This window comes from Nicotiana tabacum, chromosome 20, assembly GCF_000715075.1.
Source record: "Nicotiana tabacum cultivar K326 chromosome 20, ASM71507v2, whole genome shotgun sequence".
NCBI classification, from domain to species: Eukaryota; Viridiplantae; Streptophyta; class Magnoliopsida; order Solanales; family Solanaceae; genus Nicotiana; species Nicotiana tabacum.
The window spans coordinates 166536084-166558996 of NC_134099.1; the positions used below are offsets into that span (position 1 = coordinate 166536084).

A 22913-nucleotide genomic window follows, 5' to 3' on the forward strand; every position below is an offset into this window, starting at 1 on the left:
TTTGCCCAAGAAGCGTGAAGCGACATGATTAGGAAGAAATATATGACTTCTTGGGCTTTCTAGACCACATGAAACTTTAAATTATATGATAAGAGAGTAAGGAGTGAATTAGCTGCCACTATACAGTTCTAAGAGCCTAGATATGGTTACTAGAAAATATTGTAGCTTCCTTAAAGGCTTTATATCTTGGTGAGTTCACATAACATGTTTGTTCGGTAATAATGCATGGCTTTGTCCTTTATCTTGTGACTGGCAGGAGCTGTCAAATTAGACTTTTTTCAAGGATGATATCTTGTGGTTATGCTCCTTGCTTTCTGGAGAGAGCCCTTTTTGGTTCAGTATGTGGTGGTAATTATGGATAAGATATTTTCTGTACACAAGTCCCCTACTTAATGCGATGTAGCTTGTTTTTAGGTACCATTATAATGTTGAAGATACAAGGCTGACACAGCATGTGGAGAAAGGGAATGAAGAAGGTTTATTTATAAGTTGTGTGGCATCTTGTTCCGGCTTGTGGGCTGTTATCCTGGATGCTGGAAATAATTTCACGAGCCAAGTTTATGAGCTATCACCATTATTCTTGCTCAAGGTAAATTGTGAATTCTATTTATTCCACTATGTTACATGAGTCCTCATTTGCCATGATGTACACGTGTCGAATGGTGTGACATTAGTATATCGTACTTGTGTATATTCTTACGCTAAAACTTAGCCAAAAACGGCACGTATCCCTACCAAATACTTCCACACACCCATGTAATGTGTGTATTGGAGCTGAGTCCATGTAACGTAGCTCTTAATACAATTCACAGCTCTTCAACCTGATATTTAATCTATGTTAGGTCTTGTTGTACATTGTTACAGGAGTGGATAATGGAACAGTGGGAGAAGAACTATTATATTAGTTCTCTTGCTGGTGCCACCAATGGAAGCTCTCTTGTTGTAATGTCAAAAGGTGGGCTCTCTAATTGCTAAATTTTGATTGGTTTTACACTTTACCTGTCTTTAGTGATATTAACGGATATCTTTTCCTGCTTTTCCCTTTAAGATATTGGTAGTTCTTGTAATTTAACGTAGAGATTTAAGAGTTTCCTAATATGTCGACAAGGTGGTTTGGACAAGGCAATTATGACAGGAAGCATCAGCATTGTGCTCCTTTGTCTCAAGATTTGATGTCCCTGGGGCAAGTTTATGCTATGTTTGATTCCATTAAGGGGAGGGAATGGGGTATGTTAGGCGCACGTCACGGGTTTGAATCCTGGTTGAGATTCTCAGTTATTTTTGCCATTCCGGTTTGTAGTTTATTACCAGTTTGGTACCACCAGTTTGGCTTTGAGAGATAATTGATTGTTATTGATACACACACACATGCAACATCTGAGATGCACCCGAGCACACACAGTGCATGTATATTTATATATGTGTATATGTTCAATGTTCACACAATGAGTGACATAGTAACCTGAATGGTTTGAAGGTTAAGCTTTCTAGCTTTCAGTTCTAAGCTCCTCAACTTTCGTAATCTTGATGTTGCAATCATTATTATATATCTGCAGGCACACAGTTCACTCAGCAGTCCTACAAAGTAAGTGAGTCATTTCCGTTCAAGTGGAAAAGCAAGAAGTGGAAAGAAGGGTTCCATGTAACCTCCATGGCAACTGCTGGCAGTAGGTGGGCAGTCGTTATGTCTCGCAATTCAGGATTCAGTAACCAGGTTGTTCCTCTCTTTCTGCCTGCATGTTTGTGTGCTCATTACCTCTTTTCGCCCACTTCATCTTATTTTAATTAGCAATGATAGAAGCCTAGGCTCGAGAGGAGGAGACTCTCCATATCTTAATTTGCTTTTTTTTCTTTCCCTGACAGCTATTGAATGATCGTCAGAATTATAACAGATCTTTTAGCCGATTTTCCTAGAGGAAAAAATTAGTAACATCAAGAAACTTGTATTTAGTACAAGGAAATGAAGGAGTAATTGCATTTACTCAATGTTTAAGAACAAAAGCACAAAGGAGTAGTGGCCTATGGGGCTTTAAGCATAAAGCAAGAAGCGAAGCGCCTAATTTTTCCATACACAAAAGTTATCATACATATTAGCACTTAATTACTTATAAGTTATAACATCAAATAGGAATTAAAATTACCTTTTGATAAGTGAATTAAAATTACTTATTAGCTCCGATTCGGCCTCTCTATCTTCATAAGGCAGGGGTAAGGTCTGCGTACACACTATCCTCAGACCCCACTATGTGGGATTATACTGGGTATGTTGTTGTTGTATAAGTGAATTAATATTACTATTCTTAATACGGAAAAAGGCCAAATATACCCCTGTACTATGAGAAAAAGTTTAAATATACCCCTCGTTATACTTTGGGTCCAAATATACCCTTCCCGTAATACTATTGGTTCAAATGTACCCCTTGTCCGTTAAGTTTGTCCAAGATGGACATCCAATCCTACGTGGTACTGATATTTGATGAGGTATATGCCATGTGGCATGCCACCTCAGCGCCCCAAACCCATTTTACCTTTTTTTGTTTTTTTTGTTTTCCACCCCTAAAAATTCCTTCCGCTCCACCATCATTGCCACCATTACCGCTACCACCATCACTAATATGATTTCCTTAAGTTCAAAGGAAGCCGATCGGATACATATAGGTTCCTCTAGTCACTTCACAGACGAAATCAATCATCACAAGTTCTGGCGAAAAGAAATTTCTTTTTGTGATGGCTGACTGTATTGAAGCTAAAGAAGAATGAATATAAGGAAAGCGATTGTTGAAATCAATCAATAAATGCTTGAATATTACAAAGAGAGAGCAGATTAAGTTTAAATTGATAATGGGGAAAAACAAGAACTAAACTTAATAACTAATGTTTCTAACGATGAGTAATGTGTATTCTTTGTACAGTTCGTTGCTTATTCATACCTATTTAGTTGGATGTTCCGTGGTCATTCGTACCTAGCTAGGCTCATCATCGACAAGGCAAAGAACTTTCGCTCGATCGGTTAATTAGGCAATGTTGACCTTGACGATTCAGATTTCTTTCTCTACTGGACTAGCTATTCGACTGATCTATGTGAAATTTCAGTGAAAGTGTGCGTCTTCTCCAAGTGGCTTTTCATGTGATAGTGGCAATGAAATACAATATCTTTCATGGTGTCGGTAATTGTGGCAATGGTGGTGGAGGGGAAAGAAATTTTAGTGGTGGAAAACAAAAAAATAGAAGAAAGGGTAAAATGGGTTAGGGGCACTGAGGAGGCATGCCACGTGGCATCTACCTCATCAAATATCAGTGCCACGTTGGATTTATTGAATGTACACCTTGGACAAATTTAACGGACGAGGGGTACATTTGAACTAATAATATTACGACAAGAGTATATTTGGACCCAAAGTATAACGAGGGGTATATTTAAACCTTTTCTCATAGTACTGGGGTATATATGGCCTTTTTCCGTTCTTAATATCCAATATACAATAAAGACAATTTCCAGTAACTCAAGTTAAACATCATTAAATATAATTTGAGCAAAGGCAGGAGAAAGATAATTTCAATCGCATAATTTATAATCGAATTTCACTTATTAAACAATAAGAAAAGAATTAGTTGAAAAAAGGATATTTGAAAGTTCTAATGCAGCTATCCAAGTTTATTTTAACTAACCTACTTTTTATTTTACTATATAAGAAGTGCCAGTAAAACAGGTGAAGTAGGCACTTCTTCGTTGACATGCCTGCTTGACCCAAACAAATATATTCACCCCTGATTTAGCATATTATTACGTTAATGCAATCCAACGATTTAGTGAATTAAAGAAAATTTTTGAGGCATTTTCAAGGCCCAAATTGTTAGCCCCATTTCCACTGCATATCAGATGGGCTCCACTTAAATTTGTCATTTCACACCATCACAATTTACAATACATGTTTACTGCACATATTTCAGCTATCAATGACCATGTAGGCCCCACTAAATTTTATCCTCACGCATCTCTCCCTTGTTAACATAGCTATACCAATTTATTTTAAACTCAAGCGTGCAAACAAGTGTCGGTTAAAAGTTAAATAAGAGAAAGGCAATAAACTTTCATTTCATCGTGTGCATTTTTCCAAAGCCATTTCAGTGTTAACTTTATCTGTAGCCTAGGTCCGTTAAAATAACTGCTTGATGAATAAAGAAGGTTTAAGCAATATTTGAGCTGCGTCAAAAAAGGTTGTTAAATCAATTGCTAATATAATAAACTTAGTTTGAATTTCAGGACTCTTTTTGAATAATTAATATAGATAACAAAAGCTCCAGCTAAATAAGAGGGATACATATTATTTGAACATAACTTAAAGTTTTAAAATTTGATCTTCTCCAACTTCTGAATAATTTTGTGTGATTAGTACTAAGGAAGTCTTTATGCTCTATGAATAATGTACGTTACAGAAACTCCAGTTAAAGAAGAGAGATAAATGTTCTCTTCATACATTCGTTTGAATAGAAAATAAAGTTACAAAAATTGATTTTCTTCACTTTGGGAATATTTTAGTATAATTAGTTACTAAGAGGATTTACATAATGATATTTGAATGAACGTAGAGTACTAAGAAAGACTTTTTGTATATACTAACAATACCTTTAGAACTTGGGTCATAAACATGCCGCAATATATTTCTATGGTCAATTAACGTCATTAGAGAAAATTAAAAAAAATTAAATTAAAGAGTTCCTACATATAAAAAATAATATTCTTTTCTTAGAAGAGTAAAAGTGAAAGAGTGTCAAATATAATAACACAAAAAGATATTAGAAAGATTCAACCATCTTTTCCATTATAAACACGGTCAAAGAGTAGTAAAAACGTATCATTCTTTTTGGGAAAGACTAAAGAGTGTCATATAAAATAAAACAAATAAGATAGAAAATATTGAACCGAGTTTTCCAATTTGATCAACCATATACTTAGTTTCGGGAAAAAACACCTGGTTAAAATATTCAGTAACAATTAACGGACTATATTATCGGACTATATTGCCAAAAAATTCCCTTTGACCATTTGTTTTTGCTACATCCCGGCCCTAGCTGTTCCTTTGAATTATTACTTAGCTCTTCCATAAGGGAACTGAAAATTCATGACATCTTACGTCAATGTAGTGCTAATTTTTGTCTAATGTGGATTCATTTATCCTTGTAAATTATCCTGAAGAGCTTTTGTTGCTAACAGTTGTTTCACGATCCGTTTAATGACTTTACATTTTTTGCTTTGTTAAACTTTGACATAGATCGTTCATTTTTCAATCCCACATAATATTCTGATATAAAAATTTATGTCCGAACTGGTATTATAGTATGACAATTAGCTTGTCAATGATTATTAACCGCATAGTTCCAAAAATTAAAATAAAGTTGCCACACTTGAGTTTAGAATAAATATTTTAAATTTAACCGTTTTTCACCGTAAAAGAACATGTCGAGATGATATTAATTTGAGCTTCCTGATGATCATAAAATAAAATTGAGATCAAATTTATTGGTTATCAACGGAAAATAAAATTAGTCGTTAATGATATTGGTTTATGTTAATTTTTTCAGTTGAGTTTGGGCCCGTGCGTAGCACGGGTTAACCTTTACCTAGTTTTGTAAGTTTGTACATCTTCTTGATGCCAGAAATGAAATCTATTATTACTTCATCAAAAAAAGAAAAAAAAAAGATTTAGTTGGTCTTTGGACAATATTGGGTTGAAGTTGAAAAAGAATGTTTGGAAGTTTTTCAACATTTAATTTGATAATAATCCCTTTAGTAACTAAGAGTTGGGAGCAATAAGGGGTATCTGGAGTGATCAATGGGTTATAGGAGGGGACTTCAATGTGTGCAGATTTGAGGCCAAGAGATACAATTGCAACAGAAGAACCAAAGCTATGAGAAACTTCTCTGAAATAATTTCGGATCTTCAGCTAATCAATTTATCTTTACTCGTGGCACAATACACATGGTCAAGGGGAGAGAACAATTTACAGGCCTCAAGAATTGACAGGTTCCTTATCTCTACAGAATGGAATGAGAGCTTTAAGTCTATCAAACAGTTGGCAATGCCAAGACCTATTTCAGATCACAAGCCTCTAATGCTAGAAAGTGGTGACTGGTCTTCAACTTTATCTTACTTCATGTTTGAAAATATGTTGCTCCAGCAAGAGGGATTTATGGACATGGTGAAGGAGTGGTGGCAAGGTTATGTGATTAGTGGCAACCCTGATTTTATACTTGTTCAGAAGCTGGGAAACCTGAAGAAAGACATCTCCAAATGGAACAAGGAAGTCTATGGAAAGCTAGAGACAAGAAGAAGCAGAATTCTAGAGGAGCTTTCAGCTTTAGAACAGAACTCCTACTCAGCCTGAAAAACAAAGTTTTCTTAATATGAAATTGGAGCTAATGGAAATTGCTAAAGCTGAAGAAACTTCATGGAGACAAAAATCAAGATGCTTATGGCTAAAAGAAGGGTACAGGAATACAAGATACTTCCAAACAATGGCCAACTCTCACAGAAGATACAACTCAATTGACAAGCTCAAAATTGATAATGAGATCACATAAGACAAGGAAGTGATCAATGAGGAGATCTTGAATTACTACCAGAATCTCTACAAAGAAAGTGAAGAGTGGAGGCCTACTTCCAGCTTTGAGGAAGTAGCTAGACTCACAGAGGCAGACATGGAGTTGCTAGAAAAAGTGTTTGAAGAAGATGAAGTGCTTAGTGTCATTCAATCATGTGCCCTTGATAAGGCCCCAGGGCCAGATGGTTTCACCATGACATTCTTCCAAAAATCTTGGGTTTCATTAAGGCGGAGGTCATGGGGGCCCTCAACTACTTCCACCAGCATTGCTACATGGTGAGGTCTTGCAATGCATCTTTCATTTCTTTAGTACCTAAAAAGAAGGGTGCTTTTGAACTCAGGGATTACATGCCAATTAGCCTTATTGGAAGTGTTTACAAGATAGTAGCCAAGGTTCTAGCAGGGAGATTGAAGTTGGTCGTTGGCAAACTAGTCTCTAGCTATCAAAATGCCTTTATCAAACAAAGGCAGATAACTGATGCAACCAGTGTTGTTAAAAGCGCTCGCTTCAGCGCTTAAAGCGCGAAGCGAGACCTCGGGCGCTTCTGTGATGTGAAGCGTAGTAGGTTGAATAAAGCGAATGCTTCTGCGCGCTTCTGCAAAAAAAAGCGAAAAGCGTAAAAGCGACATAAGCGAGCGCTTCTACATATTAAGGGCTGCCAACGTTAAAAATTTAAAAAGCTGTATCAAGTTCAAGCCCAGGTATGTGATTTCTTCCTCCATTTTCTTTTTCTTTCACTGTTTCAGTCCCAAAATAGCAGCGAAATGCTGGCAAATGTTTTTTTCCCTTCAGTTCTTCTTCTTCTTCAGTGATAGATTGCAGCAAAATGCTGCCCAATTTTTTTCATTTCAGTTACTGCCAATTTTTTCGTACTTACTGCCATATTTTTCATTTCATTTAATCTCGTAGAAGAATAAGATGCTCATTTTGTGCTTTAATTGATGCTACTCTTTAGTTTTTACATTGAAGTATTGAACATTTGCTTACAGTTACATGTGTTGTCTATGCAATATTTATTTTATTTTATTTTATAAAATTCCGCTTCACTTCAAAAAAGCGAGCGCTTCGCTTCTTGCTTTAAGCGAAAAGGGCCTTGTCGCTTTTCCTCGCTTCACGCTCTTCACAACACTGGATGCAACTCTCATAGCTAATGCGGTTTTGGACTGGAGGATTAAAACTGGAGAACCTGGAGTTATGTGCAAGCTGGATATAGAAAAGGCCTTTGATAAATTGAATTGGTCATATCTAATATCTATCTTGAGGAAGATGAGCTTTGGTGAAAAGTGGATAAGGTATTGCATCTCTACTGTTAAATATTCAATTTTAGTTAACAGATCCCCTATGCGTTTCTTCTCTCCTCAAAAAGGGATCAGACAAGGTGATTCACTCTCCTCCTTGATTTCATATTCGCCATGGAAGGTCTAAGTAAGATGTTGGAAAAGGCCAGACAAATGCGGTGGATTCAGGGTTTCAGAGTTGGCACCAATGCTGGGAATACAATTACTATATCTCATTTACTATATGTTGATGATACTCTGATTTTTTGTGAGGCAGAAAAAGCAAAGCTCCTATACCTGAATGTCACCCTCCTACTCTTTGAAGCCTTGTCAGGATTACATATCAACAAGCTGAAAAGCACTATTTATCCAGTCAACAATGTGAACAACATAGAAGAGCTGGCAGGAACTATGGGTTGCAGCATTGGGGCACTTCCTATCCAATTGGAAGCCAAATTCAAGAATTGTGAAATTTGGAATGGTGTTGTAGAAAAATTTATAAAGAGATTGGCCACTTGGCAAATGCAATATTTATCTATGGGAGGTAGATTAACTCTTATCAGCAGTGTACTTGACATCATACCTACCTATTATATGTCTTTGTTCCCTATCCCTAAAAAGGTGTTAAAGCAACTGGATAAAATCAGAAGAGATTTCCTTTGGGAAGGGAATAACAATTCTCACAAATTCCATTTGATAAAATGGGATAGTCATACAGCCGAAAAGCAATGGAGGATTGGGGGTCAACGATTTAGCAATCCACAACAAAAGTATGCTGATGAAGTGGCTATGGAGGTATGGTACAGGTGAGACAAGTCTCTGGAAGAAGGTGATTGATGCAAAACATGGGAAAAGAGACAACTGGAGCACTAAAATTGCAAATGCCCCTTATGGTGTTGGTCCCTGGAAGTTTATTAGCAAATTGAACAATGATTTTTTCCAGAAGATCCACTTCAAACCTGGTAATGGAGAGCACATCAGATTTTGGAAGGACATTTGGCTGAATAACACAGCCCTCATGGATGATTACCCTTACATTTTCCAAATTGCCATGGACAAAAACTCCTCAATTGCTCAGAACAGGAGCAACAACAACTGGGATGTGCATCTGAGAAGGTCTGTCCAAGATTGGGAAATGGAAAGTTTGATGGAAATGCTAGCAAGAGTGGAAAGCTACAACAGTGACGAAGATTTTTCAGACACTATGTGTTGGGGTAGCAAGGGTATCTTCACAGTCAAAGAGTGTTACAAGCAAAACTGCACTCAAAATCAGGTGCTTGATGCCTGGCCATGGAAATTGATATGGAGGACCAAATTACCTATTAAGGTTATATGCTTCAATTGAATTGCATTATATGAAACTTGTCTAATACAAGACAACCTTAACAGGAGAGGATTCCAGCTGGTCAATTGATGCTACCTTTGTAGGAGGAATCAGGAAACTGTCAGTCATTTGTTCCTGCACTGCCCAGTTGCCACTAATATATGGAATATGTTCTGCAGTATTTTTGGTCTGAGCTGGGTTATGCCACAAAATGAGACATGCACACATTAATTGGAGTTGTGGAAAGTTGATAAGACCATCAAGAAAATCTGGTTGATGATTCCTGCAGCTAGTTTTTGGTGTTTATGGATAGAGAGAAATATAAGATGTTTTGATGGCATCTCAACTTCAAATCACTCTCTCAAGGCAAAATGCCTACTTGAACTTTTTTGCTGGACAAAACTGTCCCCTGTAATTAGTACTGGTCATTTTTTGGACTTTGTTAGTACTCTTGTCCTAGATTGACACTTTGTATAGGGCCTAGCTTCTCCTTTTTGTTTTTGCCTTTGTAACTAGGCCTCCTGTAACTATGCATCTTCTTGATGCTTTTTTAATGGAACACCTTACTTCATCAAAAAAGTAGAAAACAAAGAAAGACCCCAAACTGTAATATGCTTAAGGTTAGGCTTACGTCCTTTCCATATCTCATATGGTGTTGTAGAGACTGACTTAGTGGGAACTTTATTTAGTAAGTATGTTGCTGCTTCCAAAGCACAAAGGATATAATTAATATTGTGGACAAGTTAAAGTTTTCTATTTTAAATAAGAAAATTAAATTACATCTCTTGGTTGATATATATATATATAGTTGGTAATTATAATTAATATTTGTGTATATGAATATAAATGTTGATGGTAGGATTGCATATAGATGTTCTTAATGCGCAGCGGAAGACAATAACAATCATAGGCAGAACTTTTCGTGTTTAAAATTTATTTACTTGTCAAAGATCGGATCTAAAACGTACCCGGTGAAGAGAGTCTCGTTTCAAATTTCTTCGATAGTGCGAAGACTCTAATTAAGAATTGGTGATATAGATCTTATACATATTGTAAAGTCACGTAGAAACCAAGTGAGTTATTCTTGGGAAGAAAATTGCTTTGAGAAAGTAATAGTGCAATACAAAGCCAAGATAGAAAATACTAGTATAAGAAAATTATTTCTTGTTCTTCCACCTTCGAGTTGAGATTTTTGAGAAAAATTTCAATACAATATTTTCATTCAATTTGTTCGCGGGGTTTCATTGATCAAAAAGTTGATAGCAAGGATCATTCTTGGTGTGGATACGCATTGATCAAATGAGACTCTCTTCACCAGGTACTTATTAGATCCGATCTTTGACATGTAAATAAATTTTAAACACGAAAAGTTCTGCCTAGAATTGTTATTGTCTTACGCTGCGCGTTAAGAACATGTATATGCAATCCTACATAGAAGTCTATCAGAACTAACATAATTATGTCCAGCTTAAATGTGTTCTTCTAAACAAACGTACCTTCGTGATATTTTTTTTTTTTGAGAAGGTAAAAATTTATCATAACAGTATCAAGATGGTACTTGAGATACAGAGAACATTCCAAAACAACAAACACTCCCTACATCCCACCTAGCAAAAAAATGGATGTGCCTATATGGTGTTATTTGTTTCTGAATTTTGTATCATCTACTTCCACCCAGTACATTCCCCTTTGGTTTTATCATATGCTAATACTAGCTTATGGTAAAATTGCTCTTTTTCCCCCTCTGGATAGGTAGTGGAACTCGATTTTCTTTATCCAAGTGAAGGCATTCATGAACGGTGGAATAGTGGTTATCGTATTACAGCAACAGCTGCTACGTTAGATCAAGCTGCTCTTATCTTGAGCGTGCCTTGACGAAGACCTGGCAATGAGACTCAGGAAACATTGAGAACATCTCAGTTTCCAAGTACACATGTTAAGGTATGGTAACTTGTGATGTGGAATGTGTTATCATCTGATTTTGCCGAGTACGTCTAGAAGAGCTTCGATGCATATACAGAAAGAAAATTCATGCTTGTGTTTGGTATCTTCAAAAAGCTAAATCTTTTCATGGTTCCATTGTCACTAATATTTGTAGTCCCTATGTCGGAAAACCTTTAGTTTAAACGTTTATAGATGTGACCTACGTAAAACAAAGTTGGTTATTAGATGAAAATGAGTAATTTGCTTTTTAATGCTTCTCTTATTTTCTTCTTCTTTTTGCAGGAAAAGTGGGCAAAAAATCTCTATCTTTCTTGTCTATGCTTTGGCCGAACTGTATCTTGAGAAGTTGCAACATCTTACCCCTCCTTATTGTTCTATTCTCTTTTTCTCTCATTGGCAATTATAAAAAGTGGATGGTAGGTTAAATGGTTCGATTGTTATGCATAGGAAATTTTAGTTATAGTGGCACTTGCTTCATTTAGCTCGTCTGAACAGCGCAGTTTTTGGTGAACTTTCTTATGCGATGTATATACAATTAACTGCACAAATTTCCAAATTTATGGATCCTTTGTATCCTTTGTGCTTAGTGCAAGTCATTTCCCAATATGTAAATCCAGAATGAGCTTAATTTTTCTTCATTATCAGAAAAAGTAAGGAGCTTTCTATAACAAATTTATTTAAATTGCAGTTCAAGAATGACATCACACAAATTACACAGGAGTACCTAGAGTTGATATTCTCCTCACCCTTGACAGGAAATTATCCTGAAAATGATAAAAGCTCCAATAGCTAGGAAAGATGCTTGGGATCTTTCAATAAATCCAGTATGTTGGATAATATGAAGTTAGGAGAAATGTTTTAGACAATATACAAAAATTATCATGCAAATTCCTCAAACATGACCAAGAGTATTTATAGAGGTTCAGGAGCAGCTGAGCTCCCAATCAAAGACCTATTCTTTATATTGAAATTTCTCCTAGTTTGTGTGTTCTACACTTAAGATTCATTGTTGGGCAGCTTGCTGGGGACGGAGTGTTCTGGTTTGTGTTCACATTCAAAATCAAGATGAACAAATGCGCGTTCCACTTCAGGGAGTTTCTCGAGCTTTATTTGTAGAGTCTCTCCGATAATATGTGCTTCTTTCAATGGCAAATCTTCCGGGAGTTCAATATCAACCTATGTTAAAAGAAAGGAAGCAACATTTTGAAATCAGCAGAGATCTGGAAAAGGCTATGCCTTAATAATTCAGTTAGTTCAGACCAAAGATGTTTAGGAAAATGATTTCATGCTATTGGAGACTGACCTCAACAAAGTACAAGACACCAAAGGTGTATGCTCGAACTGTATCAATACGTTTCACTTGAGGATGTCTTATAACAACATATGTTAACTTCTGCATAACTTCAGGAGGAGCTGATTGTCCTACCAGTGACACTGCATCAAGAACCTCATTCAAGTTTTATTTGATGTATTGATATAAATAACACCAAGAAAATATCGGAGTTTTGCATCCCAGGGTGTGGTCTAGTGGTCAATGAAGTGAGAGGAGAACCATGAGGTCTCCAGTTCAAACCCCAGCGGTGGCAAAAAGACACTAGTTAATTTCTTTCCATCTGCCTAAACCTTGATGAGCAGAGTTACTCGATACGTTTACTGGTGAGAGGTAGCAGGTAACCGGTGGAATAGTCGAGCTGCGTGCAAGTTGGCTTGGACAACATATATTATGTGCTCAGACTTGAGGTGTCCAACAAGCATAATTCTTGCAGACATCCTAAAGGGATAATTTTTCTTACAAGGTTAGATTCTAGTCTGCGTTACTAGTTCTGTGTTTGTTGAACGTCGCTGTTAACTTCCATGAATTATTGACGAACTATAAATTCAACAGGAACATGTAAGTATATACCTGCATTCTCTATCACAGTGGCTGACCAATTTGAGATTGTATAAATAGCAAGGATAAGAGCACCAACGGGATCAATCCACCAGTAGAACTTATCACCAAGTACAGCTGCTATTAACCCGACTACGTTAGTAACCACATCAAAATAGTGATCCTGACAAATACATCAACAAATTAGGAAAAGAGATTATCAGGAGAAGATGTGGAAACCAGAAGGTAAGGACACTACACACACCTTTGCATACGCACGAACAATGTTGTTTCCTGAGCTTCTGCAGTAAAGCCAAAGGGCAAGTTTTACTACTGTGGCAGTTAACATGATGGAATATAACCATGCGAGCTGATTCAAAGTCATCTTTTCAGGAGCTTTATTTTCAACTAGTTGTTCTACAGCCTGGATCAGCACCTGAAAGCCTACAAAGAAATGCACATGATTATGCAAATTGAAGAATTTCATATACAAAGAGGTTAGCTCTCATATGAATGGTGCTAATTCCCCTGTTCTCTCTAATCTCATTTGGTTTCGAGAGCCTCCATCTCCCCGTCTCTTACTCGTCTTTTGAAAGCCGTCATCCTGTTTTTTTTTTTTTTTTATTTCCAATGCCTCACTCTCACCTGTCCAAACTGACATGTATTCACTAACCCAACAACAACAACCCAATGGAATCCCACAAGTGGGGTATGAGGAGAGTAATGTATACGCAGACCTTACCCCTACCCTGAGGGATAGAGAGGCTATTTCCGAAAGACTCCCGGCTCGAGAGGAAGAATAGGAATAAGGTAATAACAACAAGGCCAGGAAAATGATACTATCAATGTATGAACCGAGAAAACAAACAAATGGAAGAAAGCAATAGCAACAAGCAGTATTACGACAAAGTACTAGAAAACCGAAGCGGAAGATAGTACTGAAAACAACCCTAATACTAGCACTCTAAGAATCGAAGACAATGTACTAGTCAGCTCGCGCTAATAAACCTGGAACATATTAGAAAAACACACTACGACCTATTACCCTTCTACCCTAATCTTCGACCTCCATATCCTCCTGTCAAGGGCCATGTCTTCTGTAAGCTAAAGTCGCTATGTATTCACTAACCCGATAATGGAATTTCAAATGCAAAGTCAAAGCAGATAACATACCAAGTGTAGCCATAATAGCAGCAAAGACGATGATTCCAACAGGCTGCACTCTCAATTTTCCAATAGGATATTTATAGACATTAATATTTTTCATTGAAAGATGAGTAAACCATAGTATGCCACCAGCCATGAGGTCAAGCAATGAATCCAGTGTAGATGCAGCAATAGCTAAAGAACCACTCTTTACTGTGGCATAGATCTGCAAGGCGCGATATGTGTCAATACTGCTATTGTGACAAAAAGGCATAAACCACCATCTTTATCATTTTTCCAGGTCATTCAAACATAAACCAGAATTTCACTTTTACTGCATATATAAAAATGTTGCAGGACAAAGAAATGCATACACATTAATAGATGATTTCTCATTCTCATGTTAATGACGAGTTCAATTAAGTAATTTCTGGTCACCTTGAGAGCAAGCAGTATAATGTTTGCATAATTGGAGATTCTCATTGCTCTCTCATGTTGAGCTTGTTCTTCGAGATCCTCTTCATCAATGCAATCAGAAGCAACTGCAGAATCAACTTCCTCAAATGACTTCAAAGTCTCAAACTGTTTTTCATAGTATTCCTTTTCTCCTATCATCATAAAACTTAGTCAACGGAGCACCGAGGGCAGTGGCGAACCTAAATTTTTTTCCAAAGGTGTTCAAATTTGAATGAAGTAAAAAAAATTCCCGACAAAGGGTGTTCAATATGTGTTGTATACCGCTAAAACGTAATATTTTACCTATATACACAGTGTAATTTTTCGACGAAGGGTGGTCAATTGACCATCCTTATAACCATGTGGCTTCGCCACTGACTGAGGGTGTTAAAGATATCCTTTTCTAGCGGTAGATATTTGAATTTCCCTAGTGTAGTTTCCAGCAAAATTTTGCTTTATTTGCAAATAAAAAAAAAAAAAAAGGAAAGAAAAGAAAAAATTGATATCCTTTTCTTTTTTTTTTTTTTTTTTTGGTTAAGAGGGAAACCCGCAGCCGCTACACTTGGTGCGCACTGGGTAAACCTCCCCTGTGTAATAGCCTGCAAGCCACACAGGAGAGGTAATCCGCACTAGGCAAGCCATGTGCGACAGACTCAACCCAAAAGGCATTGAGGGGGATTCGATCCCAGGTCATCCTTTTCTAATCTTTAAAAGATGTTAAGGAGTTTAATATGCAGTGTGATTGGATTAACATGATCAAACGATTGTATAACAGCTTCTGTTTGAATCCTTTAATAGGAGTAATTAATATCAAACAGAACCTAGTCTATACACCAAATTTAGCATAGAAAAGAAAAAGTTTCACTTTTTCTCAAGCCAAGAACATGTTCATGGGAATATATAAGAACATGCATATTAACAATAGCAAGATAAAACTAATTCTTAACTTTACATAATCCATTAATTACAAGCACTATAGTTTTATACAACATATAATAATCTTTATATATATCATAATCAGTTAACCACATATTTAGTCCGGAACCAAACAACCTGAGAGAGAGAGAAGAACCTTTGGTTAAGTCAGAGGATATGGAGAGGTTATTAATGATGTATGAAGCTTCAGAATCAATAACAAAAGAGTTGATCACCTTATCTGGAAGCCTAGACAAGAAATCACGGCGGAGCGACGTAAAAGAGTTATGCCGGCTGAAACGCCGGCTGCTCCGCCGTCCACTTCCGCTAAGCTTCCACCCCTCCAACAATGGCGTTTTAGTTCCATTAATATTGTTAGCCTCTAATTCTCCCTCCATTATCAAGAGTTGTAGGAGTATATATTTTCAGTAATGCAAACTCCAAATCATGTAATTAAGCTTCACACTATTTGCATTGATTAGATATATATAACTTCGAGTATGATCTAACTTTTATTTTAATTAGAAAAAAGACAAAGTCAGATGTTGTACTAATTAAAAATATAAAGAAGATTAAAACGTAGTACGTACTACCAAACCATTAGATAATTTTGTTTCTTTAAAAAAAACTGTCTTTGCGTTGGGTCTCAAACTTTCTGTTTTAAGTTGCTAACTTTGTCTTTTTGCTAATTTATTAATAAATTCTTTCTAACATTCCAAAAATTATTTTGTTTTCGAAAGAGTCAATACAAGATTTTAAATTAGTTAAAACAGAATATTCTTGCCAATTAAACACGCTCTTACGAGAGCATAGGTACATACATAGACAATATATAAAAGCTGAGGCATGGAATAAGCCAACAATTATACTCATTAAGATATTCTCTTTGTTGTAGACTTCTACATATCATAAAAAACTGAATTTTTGTGATTGGCAAGTTTGACTTAGCGGGCATTTGGACATAAGAATGGTAATAATCTGAGTAAAAATTTTGAAAAATAACTTTTTAAAAATTTTTAAATTTTCGAAAAATTCCAAAATTTATCTTCAAGTGAAAACTTGAAAATTTATGGCCAAACACTGATTTCGGAAAAAGTAAAAAAAATTCGAAAAAAGTGAAATTTTTCTTATGTCCAAACGGGCTCTTAGACTTCCTTTTTCCTTTTTGAAATTGTTCATTTTTGAATTATCTATTAGAGCTTAGTTAAGCCGAGGGTCCACCGGAACAACCTCTACTTTCTCCCCAGTCAATTTCTAAGTAAAGGACTGAAGTGATTGATTCAACCAGCCAGAATCATGCCTTAAAGAACTAAAATTGTTGACAAAGAAATAAAAGATTATATATATAGATAAACAATGTTCTATATGTCACTTGATTCTGATTACATAGATTGTCAAAAAGTTAAATGCCTCATAATATTAGATATACAAATAGCATTGGCAGAATGCATGGCCAACAGTTGAAGCTGAATACATTCAACATAAATTGATTGATCCAAAAACCTGAACCTATGTAGAACCATCTACAACCTTTATATTTTTACAAGAAATACAAAAAATAAGCCACCAGCTAATCAGGGATAACTAACTATACTCGTGGCCTCTAGGACGAAATTTACTGTGCTATTTGATGGACATGGCGTGAAATTGATGCTAACTCTGAGGAAGAAGACCGTATTTATACTTTACAATGGTTCTCTCCAAATGCGCCCGGCTACCTTCAGCTTTAGTTCCTTCCTGTCACCACCAGAGAAGAAGAGTGCCATGCTCCTTTGAATGAGCAGCCCGTCTAAACTGTCTCGGACAGTTTTATGACTATCACGGATGCTCCTAGGAACTCCTTGCCATATTAACTTTCTGCCAAATCCACCTACTTCAAGACTATAACTAAACTTTTTCGCATCATCATCATCACCCATAAAACGAAGGAATGCCATGTATACTGGTGCCACACCGACATTGAAGGCCTCAAAGTGCAAGCAGAACTGGTGACCAAAACAGTTGAATACCTAATCCACATAATATAGCAAAAGAAATATTACTTAAACGATCCATGTATCAGATAGTGGTTTTCTCCTAGTAAATAACAAGTTAAAGAACTTCCTGTCTTAGAGCAAAGTGCTAAATATTAACAAATAAGCAACAAAGAACAGAGTTCATTTTTATTTCTCTGCCTTCCTTTTCAAACAAAAAAGAAGACAGGCTGGTTGTAAAAGTAGAAGCAATTTAAGCCACTTAGAGTAACTCGAATGAGAATATGATGAGGAATGATGATACCAAAATGCAATATTACTTCTTCATTTAAGGGAGAGACATAAATTTCAGAAAATTAGTTAATGGCACAATTTCTCCTCCTGTATTTAATAGGAGTTCCACGAAATAACTACTATTTCATCAAAATCCCTTTTTCAAAAACACCTGTAAAGTTCTTATGGAAAAATACCGAGCTTTACCAACGCTACACATGTAATTTAAATCTATGATGTTATTCTTGACTTTCTATTTTTTATGATCCCCAGTCACACTATATCAAGTTACAGTAGGACCTTCTTTGTTCTTTCTTTTCGTTTAAATGCAATATAATATCAAAAGAGTTAGCCGAAAAACAGTGCCAAGATTTTAAGGAAAACCCAGTATTGACAGAGATGAGCCACAATTCTGTGTCTTTTCATGGAAAATGCTTCAGTATTTCAACCTACTACTGCCTTCAACTACAAGGAGATTTGAGTTGGTCGTTTCTTTCAGTCTAGATTTTCCTGGATGGTTCATACGATTACTAACATTGTATTTCAATGTTGGCTTCAAAGGGTCTGTGAATCTTACCAGTATTTTCAGTTCAAGATTCCTCTTTCTTGAAACTCTATTAACTTTGGGTTGTCGGAACTCGAAACAGGTGGAGGAATAAACTGCATGTTTGTACTTCCTTTCTTTCCGGGGCAGGTCTCTTTTTTTATCCGGGGCAGGTCTCTTTACCTTGCTTGTGTCTGTTTTTGGCTTTTTGACTACTACTTAAAGTTGAACTTATCAAAACCATACGTAAAAACTCACAATTCTGGTTAATTCCTGATGATACCACAATTAGAATTGGTAGGGTATAAACTGCGGTGATTTGATCAAAATACTGGTCTCTTGGTTTGAAATTGGTAGGACAATCCTCTCTGTGATAGGAGCTTCCAATCAAGGAGATAAGAATGCCAAGAAGAGTTTGGGTGAGTGCTCACGCTTAAAACATTCTGATTAATATATTCCACCGACATTATCATTAGACTGCAAAGATGCACCGACTATGGTTCTTATTGTCTACTTAAGACATGGCAGAGTTGCACATCTGCACTAGGAAAAGAGCTTTAACAACTTTACTCTCTCAACCCTCATGTAATGCATTTTATCCAAGTCCATTTCATTTCCTGGAGTTAGAACAAAAATCCTTATTACTTAGTTTGATGTCTGCTTTGAGCCTTGAATTGTTAATATGGCATGTGATTCATGAAGTTCTGCAGTTCTATCTTGAAAAAGGCGTGAAAAAACTAGCAAACAGTTGGCCTCTCTAAGCTAAGGAAAAAAGGAAAGGAAGAGAGAGAGAGAGAGAGAGAGAGAGAGAGAGAGAGAGAGAGAGAGAGAGAGAGAGAGAACTCACAGTCAACATCCACGTAGCATTCTCAACATCTTGAGGATTAGCTTTGACATAACGATGGTTGAAGGTACAGCCGTCATGCATATCAACCTTGTGATCATTTTTGAGGTGTGCAACAAGGGACTGAATATCACCAGTAACAGTGCATTCAGATCCCGCATAAGGGCAGTTGTATGGACGAAACCTGCAGTTCTGCTCATGCCGAAGCCTACTATGATAAGCGAATATATCTTGACAGCCAAAGATTTGGTATCGGCATGGCAATTCCAGTGACTCTGCAATTTTCTCCAATGCTAGACATCTTATGTTTCCAAGCTCATGGCGGCAAATTGGGCATACATGGACTTTTGTCTTGCACTTCAGGCATAACGTATGACCGTTTGGACACTTCGCACATGGAAGATGTAACAAATTCAGTAGAAAGTGAAATTAATCAAAGGCCAAAAAGATAATGACAACTCAAATAAAGTGAAATAAATACTATAAAATTACTGGATAGAGCTCTTTTTACTTTAACAACAAATGCTCTGTATCTCCAAAACGTGCATGTCCTACATTCCAGTTTTGGTTATATCCGAAATGTTACCCAATTTACAGAAAGCGAACCCCTTTCTTTTGATTAATGATGGAAATTCTCCCCTATACAAGCAGTGTATTAAAAAATAGAGAATCTGCAACAAAATATAAATTTCTACAAACGACACCGATCTTCTATACAAATTGTAACTTCATGGGTGCACCGAAAATAACTAGGAATGAGAGACTATTTCTCAAATACATGGAGTCGTTTGAATAAACGTAATGTAAAAACTAAGTTAGCTCACACTTTGGTATTGTCTCAAGTACAACTTTCCACTTTCAACTATATTAGCTCCCTTATACGCTTATATTTTTACTTTTATCTAATAAACGTAATGTAAAAACTATATTAGCTCACACTTCTACATTTCTCAAGGCCAACTTTTCTACTTTCCTTTCCTGAATAAACACAAAAATATTTTATTTTGGCATTTTCTATACGATATAAAATGAAGCACAATATCAGCTCTTATCACATAATTTCTATTTTAGGGCAATATAGCACTAAGGAATGGGTCAGTCGAGGTCGACTAGGAAGCACCGAGGTTTGTGGTCGAGATGTCAACAACGGGCGAGATCGAACACTATTAGCAGAGTCGTAACGGCTATAGAGTGTGTTAGGGTTAACCGCATTAGGGTTATGTCTCATATATATAGAAAAAGAGACAGTGATATAGGACAGGTGACATTCATTTGATAAGAACCGACTTTTGAGAAAAGATTCTCTCTTTTATAAAGATACAAACACTACCTTTCCATCAAGATTCTTGTTCATATTATTCCACACATTTCCGTCAGATCCGAGAATAATTCGAACGTTGTAGGATTTGTTTGTCACTCATCATTGTCAGGAGAGACAATCATTTAGTTCATCCTTTATTGGGTGAACCACTTCTCCTATTTACTTAAATGCCATTTATTGTTAGTTCTTCCTCCGTTATTGCTCACACTTTTTAGAACAATTAATGTATGTTGTAGTCAACCCACTACCAGATCTGTCTAACGTTATTCACGTTTTCGGAACTCACATCTAGAGATATTATTTTTAACTAGGTTTAACCCATTATTATATAAACTTGACTGTTTTAGCCAAAGTTATATTTTTTGGTCAAACAATTTCTTTGACACATATCGAGCAAGTCTAAACTCTTAAGTGTGCATCAGGTATGTATTGTTTATAGTCTATAACTTGCTATGTTTATGCTGATGCAAGCTAGAATCCCTCTTGGATTTTGACAGTTAGAAGATAGAACATGCATTGAGAAGCAGAAAACTTTCACCAATAAATCCTATTCAAAGAAAAGCTCAAACACCAAGGAAGAGCACTGCAGAACTTGAATTTTATGTCCCAATGACTTGAAAGCTATTCAAAAACAGCCAATGCTCATTGGGAAGAAACATAACACTTCACATGTTCAGTTTGTCAAACTAGAGGAGGCAGAGACATTTCTGGAAAAATTGCATTATCACCTAAATGCCCCACCAGCAGTTTTCTATGTATTTTTTTGGACATCAATCAAAATGAGTGTTACTGTCCTAACATATTAAGCTAGTGTAGTAGAGTGTTTTCATTAGGGCCACCTAGCCAATAGCATCATTACATGAACAAGAAGCCGACTTCTTTTAGCTTACACCTCAGAAATCTCAGTGCCAAAGTAAGCAGAAAATAAAATCTTTTCAGGCTTAAATTTCTATCAGGTCACGGGGTTTCTAAATCCATCACATTTGAATTCGGATTCTTGTCCAATTTCAACCTCAATTTTACTAATCAATGCCCCCTCCTGAATATTTTGGGAGTAAAATAACTTTCAAGAATCTCGCATCACTTTAATTGCAAATCTGACATTCCAAAATAAGCTACATGAGAACCAACCTGATGAATTGGAGGGTACATTAGATTCATACAAACAGGGCATTCGAGTAGCTCATGGACAGCTGTATTAGATCTTGTTCCATGATTCCCACCAATAATATTAACAGCTGTGGATTTTCTAAAAGGGGAGCTTTTGGGTTCAGCATTTTCGGGTGCAATACCATAATCAGCATATGCGCTACGAGAATCACCAATATCCTGGTAACTACTGCCTCCGGGAGCCATGTATTAAACTGCAAAGCCACGAACAAATGTATATCCTAGTCCTGCCAAAGCAAGTGGGGAACATAACTTAGTATTGTATAAAAGGAGAGAAATAGGAAATCTCTTTCCTTTTCAGCATCACACTGAATGTACAACAATTTCCTACACAAGAAGCAAATTCTCCTTGACAACACATTGTTCACAAACTTTTGATGGGACAGAAATGAAAAAGCATAGAATTTAAGCCAAATCTGGAAATGCTCACCTACTAAGCACACAACAATTCCCACAAACATGAGAAACAGAAGAAAAAAAATCAACTTTTTCTTTTCTGAAATCAACCTTTGTAGACACAGACCAAGACAAACATTCCAAGATCCAAACTTTTTTACTTTATTAGTTGTCTGAAGGAGAAAAGATTGAGTCTTTGCCCAAAATATTTCCTTTTCCTCACTTTTTCTTCAAATTCTCATATTTTCAAACAATTCCATAACAGTAAAAACTTCCCAGAAAAGCAAAATGAAATTGATAGTTCATCAAAAAGATCAAAATTCAAAATCAAATGCTACATAAAATCAATACCATCAACAACCCACAAAATTTGAGCTTCTATAGAGAAATCAAAGCCAAAATGTCAACAACAAAAAGATAAAGAAAGTCAGCAAAACTAACCAAGAAAAGCAAGACCCAGGTGAGAAAAAAAGCTTGAATAATCAACCCATTTTGATAGCACCATTAGCTACCTTAAAAATTTGAGCTTTCTAATGAAGAACGCAAAAAAGGTCAAAAGCTAAAGAAAAGAGAGCAAAAATGACCAAGAAAAGGAAGACCCAGATGAGATTTTGTAGCAAAAAAGACCTTGGATTAATCAACCCATTTCAAAGCAGTCAATAATTGGGTCGTTATTAGATTCATCAAGAATCAAGACAAAGCACAAAAAAGAAAATTTAGGATAGAGGAAAAACACATCCCTAGACATCAAAATTAGTTAATTCTATTATAATTTTCATAAGTTATGTTTAATGCAATAAAACAATAACAATCTCAAATAAATTAAGACGCGATATATGAATCTTCACTAGTCTTA

General features: G+C 36.1%; 2 protein-coding genes and 1 pseudogene across 4 annotated transcripts; 1 reads left to right on the forward strand and 2 right to left on the reverse strand.

Moving 5' to 3' along the window:
• LOC107773990 (casein kinase 1-like protein HD16) overlaps nucleotides 1-11753 on the forward strand; it is an 18171-nt pseudogene extending 6418 nt beyond the window's left edge.
• Nucleotides 11754-11815: 62 nt separating this feature from the next.
• LOC107773556 (metal tolerance protein 4-like) lies at nucleotides 11816-16011 on the reverse strand. The gene is made up of 7 exons (XM_075241167.1): nucleotides 15694-16011; nucleotides 14604-14773; nucleotides 14193-14391; nucleotides 13285-13463; nucleotides 13053-13203; nucleotides 12453-12583; nucleotides 11816-12325 (listed from the first exon to the last, which is right to left on the reverse strand). Exons 1-7 carry the CDS (start codon nucleotides 15932-15934, stop codon nucleotides 12146-12148), a joined length of 1251 nt encoding a protein of 416 aa, XP_075097268.1. The 5' UTR covers nucleotides 15935-16011; the 3' UTR covers nucleotides 11816-12145.
• An 843-nt stretch (nucleotides 16012-16854) lies between these two features.
• On the reverse strand, nucleotides 16855-22901 carry LOC107773987 (E3 ubiquitin-protein ligase SINAT2). Of its 3 annotated transcripts, none has more exons than XM_075241169.1 (4): nucleotides 22092-22901; nucleotides 21623-21888; nucleotides 19174-19557; nucleotides 16855-17545 (listed from the first exon to the last, which is right to left on the reverse strand). In XM_075241169.1, exons 2-4 carry the CDS (start codon nucleotides 21845-21847, stop codon nucleotides 17222-17224), a joined length of 933 nt encoding a protein of 310 aa, XP_075097270.1. In that variant the 5' UTR covers nucleotides 21848-21888; nucleotides 22092-22901; the 3' UTR covers nucleotides 16855-17221. The 3 variants fall into 3 exon arrangements, with proteins under 3 accessions (XP_075097270.1, XP_075097269.1, XP_075097271.1); XM_075241168.1 differs by having other exon boundaries at nucleotides 22499-22828; XM_075241170.1 differs by having other exon boundaries at nucleotides 22685-22821.
• Between the last annotated feature and the right edge of the window lie 12 nt (nucleotides 22902-22913).